The 8,954-nt window shown below is 39.2% G+C and overlaps 1 protein-coding gene across 1 annotated transcript in view; it reads right to left on the minus strand.

Moving 5' to 3' along the window:
* Positions 1–7,730: 7,730 nt before the first annotated feature.
* LOC147000717 (submandibular gland protein C-like) overlaps positions 7,731–8,954 on the minus strand; it is a 25,382-nt gene continuing 24,158 nt past the window's right edge. The window contains exons 16-18 of the mRNA XM_085831904.1: positions 8,598–8,768; positions 7,975–8,154; positions 7,731–7,885 (exon numbers count right to left, since the gene is read on the minus strand). Of these exons, the coding sequence (XP_085688030.1) occupies positions 7,731–7,885; positions 7,975–8,154; positions 8,598–8,768 (506 nt within the window). The remainder of the gene's footprint in view (positions 7,886–7,974; positions 8,155–8,597; positions 8,769–8,954) is intronic.

An 8,954-nucleotide genomic window follows, 5' to 3' on the forward strand; every position in this document is an offset into this window, starting at 1 on the left:
CAAGGACAGGTAGAGTCAGGCAGCGCGTAGTCCAGGGCACAGGCGGCAGAAAAGATCTTGCCTTAAGTCTACATCACTATTTTCACTTTGGACTGACTTTCTTTTTTTGTTAAGGCTTTACCGACAGCTTAAGCACTACGTCTCTCTCTCTCTCTCTCTCTCTCTCTCTCTCTCTCTCTCTCTCTCTCTCTCCCTTTTTTATTAGATATTTTCTTTATTTACATTTCAAATGCTATACCCAAAGTTCCCTCTACCCTCCCCCTGACCTGCTCCCCTACCCACTCACTCCCACTTTTTGGCCCCGGCATTCCCCTGTACTGGGGCATATAAAGTTTGCAAGACCAAGGGGCCTCTCTTCCCAATGATGGCCGACTAGGCCATCTTCTTCTACATATGCAGCTAGAGACATGAGCTCTGGGGGTACTGGTTAGTTCATGTTGTTGTTCCATCTATAGGGTTGCAGACCCCTTCAGCTCCTTGGGTACTTTCTCTAGCTCCTCCATTGGGGGCCCTGTGTTCCATCCTATAGATGACTGTGAGCATCCACTTCTGTATTTGTCAGGCACTGGCCTAGCCGCACTCGAGACAGCCTATATCAGGGTCCTTTCAGCAAAATCTTGCTGGCATATGCAATAGTGTCTGGGTTTGGTGGCTGATTATGGGATGGATCCCTGGGTGGGGCAGTCTCTGGGTGGTCCATATGAACATCTTCTACCTTGTCTTCACTAAGAGGGATACCTTTGGAAGCACAGATTTGGAATTTGAGATTATATGCCCTGAAAGCTACAAGCCCTTTTGATTTGGCTTATCTTAATGACTAGTATGCATTATCTGAAGGTGTGCTTTTGGTTTTGTTTGTTTGTTGGTTTTGTTTTGTTTTGTTTTTATCGTACAATATTTGCAGGGTTCCAAATCACCTTGTAAATACAGACTTACTTCATCCAAATTTTTCTCAAGTCATGGATCTTGAAAACATCAAATAAGCAAGTTAATTTAAACCTGCTGGGCTGGGATGCACCTTAGCTATAGAGTGCTTGTCAAGTAGGTTTGAGGCCGGGGGTTCAATTCTCAATACTATTTCCCACCTTGAAAAAAATAGGACAAAATATTTCAACAAAAGATGACCTTAATGACTAGTTTGATGGTGCACTTGTGTGATCCAGACACTCAGGAAGCTAAAGACAGGTGAGTATCAAGAATTGAAGGCCAGGCTGAGGCTATCTAGTAAGTACCAGTCCAGCTAAGGCTATGTGGTAGAACTCAGCACCAAAACCCAAAATTATAAACAAATAAATTGATCAGTAAGAGAAGACAGAAATGTCAACACTGCTGCTGAAAGGAAATAAAACTTGAGACCTGTGATTCATGTAATGTATGTCAAATAGCCCAAAGAGTTGTTTGTGAGCTTTGAAACCTGGGGCTGAGAACATAGCAGAACAGACCAGGACATGCCTAGGCAGGCCCATCGCCTCCCTATCTCCCATCCCTCTGACCTAAGTTAAATGTTAACAGGCTGCTGATGTTTCAATGGACCAATCATGTGAAACCGCGCCAATTCCTCCCCCAGCCCCACTCCTTTTCTATAAAAACCCCTAGCTTCCAAGCCTCGTGGTCGAATCCACTGTCTCCTGTGTGAGACACGTTTCAACCAGGAGCTCCGCCATTAAAATACCTCGTGTTGTTACATCAAAGTGTTGTGTTCTATTAGTGATTCTCTGGTGCACACCGAATCTGGAGTTGAGTGGGGGTTTCCCCACTAGGTTCTTTCACTGCTACTCTCTGCTTCCTTGTATTTATACCTGTTAGATGGTGTAAGATGCAACGTCGGTGTTTTTCTATGCTTAAATACAGTTTCTCGGGTTTACATTAAAATAGCATTATTTTTTTTTTCTAAATTGAGAAATTGTGTAAAGAATAGTAAACCAGGAATGAAACGTCAAATAAGAGAAAGATAGGAAAATACAGGTACCAAAGTATAGTTTTGGAAAGTTTCAAAGAGAAAACAGAAATGGGCAGATAAGAAAAGAAAGAAAACAAAAAACAAACAAACAAGAAAAAACCAGTATTAGCTAAAAAGTTTTGTCTGAAGGAGGAAGCGGGTTTTTTTAATCCGTGGGGGGAAACGTGCATATATTTAAATTGACTAGTTTCAAAATTATTTTTTAAATTGTTCTAAGCTCAAATACTGCTAGAATTTATTTTATCAGTCAGTAGTCGCTAGACATTAGGAAGGAGGTTCGAAAGCAAACATCAAGGTACCTGGATCCACCTCTGTCAATGTTTACATTGGGCTTTTGAAGTATCAGCCATGGTGAGAAATCATAGGCGAAGTGCCAGGGAAAATGGTCACAGACACAAAAATAAGCCCACAAGAATAAGCCCAACCAGTGACAGAATGCCCATGAAACCAATACGTTGCCCGAGGCAATCAAATGGGTCCCTCAGAAAAACCCTGGGAAAATAAAAAAAAGTTTTTTAAAAAGGGTCAATGCTTGGCATTGCTATAAAAAAGCAGTGTACTGAAACATAACTTCCCTGGATGGGCTTTACCCTTCCATAAAAGGGCAGTCTGCAAGAAAGGCTTTCTTGGGAGACTACAGCTGCCCCATGTTTCCTGTGGAAGCCTGCCTCAAGCACCTGCAGCTACCCTTGAGATGCCTCGTGTAATTTCACATAGCTGTTAAACCTCTCTATAGGGGAATTGTTCTCTGTCATGACAACCCAGGAGGACTCATTTCTAAATTAATGTACATAGTAACCACTCTTAAAGGGAACACCCTAAACCTAAAGATTTACTGAAACCTTCACCTACAGAGGTTTAAAGGAATTACAATTATCAGCCCAGGATTCATTTATGCAAAGGAAACAAACCTTTTGCCTTCTTCACTGCAAAAATGATAAAGGCATGGTATTCGCAGTCCTTACTCATAATTGAAGGAACACCCGTAGGCCAACTCTTCAATTGGACTGAACGTGGCTGTTGGAATCGAGGAGAATTATTAGATTCTTAAAGAGCTGCGGGACTCAAGTCAAGTGGAAAGGGGTACACTGAAACTATTAGAGATGGCATGAAGGAACTGTAGGGAATGGTGACCCCATAGGAGGATCATCAGTGTCAACTATGACCCCTGGAAGCTACCAGAGACTGAGCCACCAACCAAAGAGCGTAAACCAGCTGGTCTAAGGCCCCCCGGCACATATGTAGCAGAGGACAGCCTTGTCTGGCCTCACTGTGAGAGGATGCGCCTAATTCTGTAGAGACTTGATGCTCCAGGAAGTACTCAAAGGGGATGCACCCTCTTTGAGGTGAAGGAGAGGCAGGATTGGGAAAGAACTCTACGAGGAAAGAGTGGAGAGGGGGCTAACATTTGGGATGTAAATAAATAAAATAATTAATAATTTTTTAAAAAGAAAAAATAATTTCAAAAGAGAAAACAATAATAATAATAATAATAATTGCTATACATACTCCAGTGAACTCTGCTTGGCAGGCTGAGAGGCCGGGAAGCACTCAAGAGTCAGGGAGTTTCAAGGAAATTCAACCTGGAACCAGGCATTCTCATAACCCGTATACTCATACCCTATCCCTGTGTTAGTCTGGTGTATGGATGCACATGTTCTCTTTTAGTATTATTTTATTATAAGTGCCTTTAAATATTGAATTCTGACATAGCTAAGCCTTTGCCAGTGTTTCAATGTCCTAGAAAAATCCTTGAAGCTGACAAACTTGGAATTCAGTAGGAATTCAGTAAGAAGGTTACCTATTCAGTAACATTCAAATTTACTTCTAGTAGAGATGGTGAAACTAATTAGGCATTACAAAGATCGGAGCTGGAATAGCTCGGGGCTGGTCTGCAGAGTGTTTACTTGGGACAATAGCCAGTCTTACCCAGACAAGGGAATTCACAATGGCCTAGGGAATTCACAATGGCCTAGTGAATAGGTGGGTTTACCATGAAAGAGTTAGGGAATCCCCCTGAGACAGGTTTCTTCACTAGGCCCAAAGAAACAGCTTAATCAGGCATTTACTAAGAACCCCTGGTGGTGGGCTTAACAATAGACTAGCATTACATCTGGCTCCCTTCTTAGTGGCAGTGGCCTGGTCCCTGTCTTCTTTTGATGTATACATTCCTTTTGTATTGTGTCACTGTAACTTGGTGGATGTATCTAACCTGGTTTCTTGTCACTCTTCTGTATAAAAAGTTTGATGCTCGACTTGAAATATTACATTCAGATTCTACACAATCTCATGTGTCAAAGTCTGTTTGTCATTCATTCACTCCTTGTCCACCTGCAACCAGAGACCCGTTCTAAGCAGACAGGGAACAAAAGGGGTCTGCGACTAATAATAATAATAATAATAATAATAATAATAATAATAATAATTTTGTTTATTTTATTTTGGTTTTGTTTATTTGTTTTCTCAAATATCTCTTAAAGGATGTAAATATTTCTGGGTAAACAGAGGCTTAGCCTACTTGAACTAAAATTATTCAAGAAGGTGTTCCCTCTAATAAAATCTCCCCCTTCTGAGTCTCCGGAGCCTCAGAAACATTCTGAGAATAACATGGCTATACTAGGGAACCGCTGGAAGACTTGATTTTTTTTTTTCCTTCAAGCAGGAGGAAAGACATCCCAACTTCTTAAACACAAAGCTAAGCCCTATTTCCCAGTCTGTCAACATCCAGTAAACTGACTTTAAGTTCTAAGTTGCTTCAGTATTTTTCTTTTAGGCATTGTTCTTATAATCACATTAGAGTCATATCCTCTGTCCCTGTTCCTGGCTATTCAACCACTGAATTCTTTCCTGAAATTGCTCTTTTCTGCCTAACTAAATTCTCAGTACATAAATAGCCAAGTTTGGGTTTTAAGCTTTTACTTTTCTTTAAATTGATTCCAACAAGCCAGGTTTACTTTGAAAGCAATTCCCTGTTAGACCAGGCATAGCAATATTTGAAAGACACTAATGAAGAAGACTGCTGGGTATATAGATTTCAGTTGCTTCTACTATTTCTGGTCCAGGGTGTGTCTACTTTATAAAGCTCATGACTGGCAGTAGCAACTTACTTAGGATGAGTAACAAAAGTCTTTTGTCTTTTAAACAGCTTCAAATTTTATTTATGGCCAATAAGTGTTACTGATTGCCAAACCAGGCACAGAGACATTTTTCTTTATCAGATTTGCTCCCAAACAGGGGTTGTGGCTTATCCCCAATAAAATTAGTCTCCTAAATAGTATGTGAAGCTACACCAGATGATCAGGAAGGACAACTTCAGATTTAAGATGATGACTTATGGGTCCCCCGTGTGAAGGGGCAACTCTGCCACACAGCTCCCCTTTGTTTGGAGAAAGTGGATCATTCACTTGATTAGGATAGAACCTTTGTCTAATCCTTAGGGTGGATCCCTGCCACAAGAATCAATTCACCACGATAGTAAAGAAAATTTATTTACTTTTCTCCAGATATGGAGATCTAGAATCATGTGGACTGCTCCTATTTTTTAACTATGTGGTTTTTGTGGAAGCAATCAATCTCTGAGCAAGATTTGCCCCAGGGTAGATTGGTGAGAGTTGTACATTAGGATTGTTTTGGGTATAAGGAAAGATCGCTGGATGAAGACTACACATGATCCTGAAGGTCTTCTCATTTTTCAATGTAGTTGGAGAATATCTATTTACTGACATCTAGCTTCTATTTTTTTATTCCTCAAGAAGAGTTTGTGGATGTTATATGATAAATAGGACCTCTAGCCGCGGCAACAAAAATAAACAGACAGAAGTCTCCTAACTTTCAATCCCAAGGGCTCTCTCACTCCTAACTTCAGAGGTTAAACTGACTGATGAGCACAGCACTCCTACAGAACAGGTGGCCTTGATCTACCCACCACAGCACAATGGATTCCCTGCCATTATTGTAATGGCGCTTTGTCTGTATAAACCTGGCACCTTGGGCAATGTGTCCTCAGTACTCCAAGATGAACACATTCAAAGCCAACCTATTCAATGTTTCTTTAAATTTTAATAATTTTCTAGCAACATGTTCTCAGTCAACACATAGGATATAAAGATCTTCCTATTTTGAGTGCTATCTTCAGGATTAAACATAATGACTGATTTATTTTGTTGTCATGTCTTCCCTAGAAGAGAAATGCCAACACTTTTGATGCCTACATAGGTAGCACCTATAATGATATACAGCCTTAGGAAGCTTTGGGAAATTAAACTTCTGTCATCCACAAAACTTAAAGGAAAATAGAAAAGTTTGAAAGAAATCAAGGCAGGATGGAGTCACAGGGCAAGGTAAGGAGTTAGTGAAAAGGAAAGAAGCCAATCCTTTCTGTTTGCTGAACATAGAGATCCTCTCAGAAACAAGATAATAAACCAATTTAAACTATGTTATAGCCCAACATATACTGAAAATTCTTTAGGTACTTGATCAGTCTGTAATCCTATCCAATGCACCTTTAGATAACCTTAAATCACTTACTAAAAAAAAAAAAAAAACTCATAGACAAAATTCATTTTCCAAGGGATTTTACATAATCTTTGATGTCTTGAACACAGTAATTTGAAAGCACAACAAACATACAGATATAGAGAGGCACTGACAGATTGACCAATCAATAGATAGTCAGACAGATATAGATAGATAGATAGATAGATAGATAGATAGATAGATAGATAGATAGACCTACTTAAATGCCATTCTCTACTAAGATCATTTCACTCTCAAATGTGTAACTCTTCCCAGGAATCATCCTTTCTCCCTTAATGACCACATTAAAAAATACATTAAACCTTGTTCTTAATAAACTCAAACTTTGCTTTAAAAAACAAGGAAAGATACTAATTCAGAACACATTTCTCAACAACAACAGCAACAAAAAAATAAAGGCTGAATATCTGACCTCTTTTCAAGGAGTACAGAATGCAAAACTCAGTGTCTCCTGACTACTTCCATAAAACGACAATTAAATAAAATCAGAAACAAAGGATAATCATTTCATTTTATTAGTTTAAAATATGTGATGGCTATAAATTTTTATACCCAAAGATGAAGACCAACTAAAATACAGCAATTTTATTACTGTATGACAAAGCCATTTTTAGCAGATTGAGTCAATCCTGAGATAAAGTCAACATTATTACAAAATGACATTATCATTTGATTTTTAGATTTCTCACTGTACCCAGATATTAAACCTAATATCATGTTCCAATAAATACTGAATATTTTTCTGAATGCTCATTTCAGAAGGTCTAAAGGCCACATTGGTATGAGAGGGCATTTTTTTTTACTAATTCCTAAGAGTTAAAGAAATCAAAGTGGATGACCAGTCACAAACACTATCTTAACACTTTGTAGAATTCCTATGCTATTGCAAAAATGGATCAACATGGTTATGCATCTCCAAAATGTATCTGCAAAAATCACCTAGCCAATCAACTCCACATCCAGGATATAAAGATTAAGCCAAACATATCCACAATGACACTAACTTCTGCAGCAGAATCTAAATCACTTTAGAAAGAAGACAAGTAAGGAAACAGACAACAGCCCTGCCTCCTTACATGCCAGTAAAAGATAAAAGGCTTCTATCTGATAATAACTAAGTAGATTATGATTCCAAAACCTGACTTGATTGCAAATTATGAATATGATTTTCATTGTTGCTTTAAAAGTAGATTTCAAAAATCATGACTTTCAAATGAGAAATGACTCTAAATATCTAAGCCACAGAAGGAGATCCAGATTGGGTCTTGCCAGTAGAACAGGTAACTCTGCCACTAACATCAGGGTCAGCAGGTTTGTTTTTGTCAGAAGATTCAACACCAGTGGAAACACTTACTCTACCTTCAGACCCAGAAGACAAATTATCGCTTCCTGGGGGAAAAAATCAAACACGATTAAGAACAATTATGAAGGAGAATATTTACTGGGACATTTTAGGGATGGAATGCAGGTCAAGATACCTGAGTCACTCTTATTTCCAGTATCCAATCCAACAGCCCTCAAAGATCCACCATTATTCTCTCCAACCCCCTCATGTCCATTAAACCCAGGTCCTTGTTTATCAGCCAGATTCTCATGGTCGTCTGAACCTGTGGAGAATACAGCTGAGGAGATTGGCCCACTTACTTCATTGGAGTCACCTGGCAAAGGCAAAATAACAACCACAAGGATGACGTTAGCTATATATTCTTCTTCATATCTGCAGTGTGTGGGAACCAGGATGATCACAGCTAGATTATTAGAGATCCTAGGATAACTAGAGCTCTCCTAACTGTGTCATCCTTCTCCCTCAAAGTCTATATGACTATCATCAGGAACAAGAGAGCTCATTTTAACCAGAATGACTCTAAAAAACAACAACAACAACAACAACAAAACATTTACTTTTCATTTCTCCATTGACGAATCATCACTAAACTAAAGAGATTCAAAGTGCAAATCTGAATTTCATTTCAACTTTGTTTTCACTTTCTAACATATCCACAAACACACACGGAAAGCACATGCTTCCTCCATGGGAATTTTAAAACACAGTAAATGTTATAGGCAGGATATGCATGCAAAGGAATGCAGGTCAGGATACCTCCTTCATTGGAGGTTGCAGAGCCTGTAGATGAACTGCTACTCTCTACATTCTGCTTAAGGCTACCAGATGCAGCTGCTTGTTGACCCTGGACTGTGGAATCATTTCTTGACTCCGTGGAGAGTTCATTTGGTGGATGCCCATCCCGCCTACTGCTTGCACTTGAGTCACCTGGGAAAGGTAAAATCATAGATAATGTGCATCAGTCTTCAGATCTGCTCTATGTGGAGACAATTGTTCATGGTGTGATTATTGAAGACCATGTGTCAAATGGTCCAACTGATCAAGGTCTATACAAACAAAGGCAATATAACCACTCTGATCCTCTCTAATGGCAAAACTGGAGAAACAAATTCT

This window comes from Mus caroli, unplaced genomic scaffold, assembly GCF_978045245.1.
Source record: "Mus caroli unplaced genomic scaffold, Mus_caroli_1 scaffold_16, whole genome shotgun sequence".
NCBI classification, from domain to species: domain Eukaryota; kingdom Metazoa; phylum Chordata; class Mammalia; order Rodentia; family Muridae; genus Mus; species Mus caroli.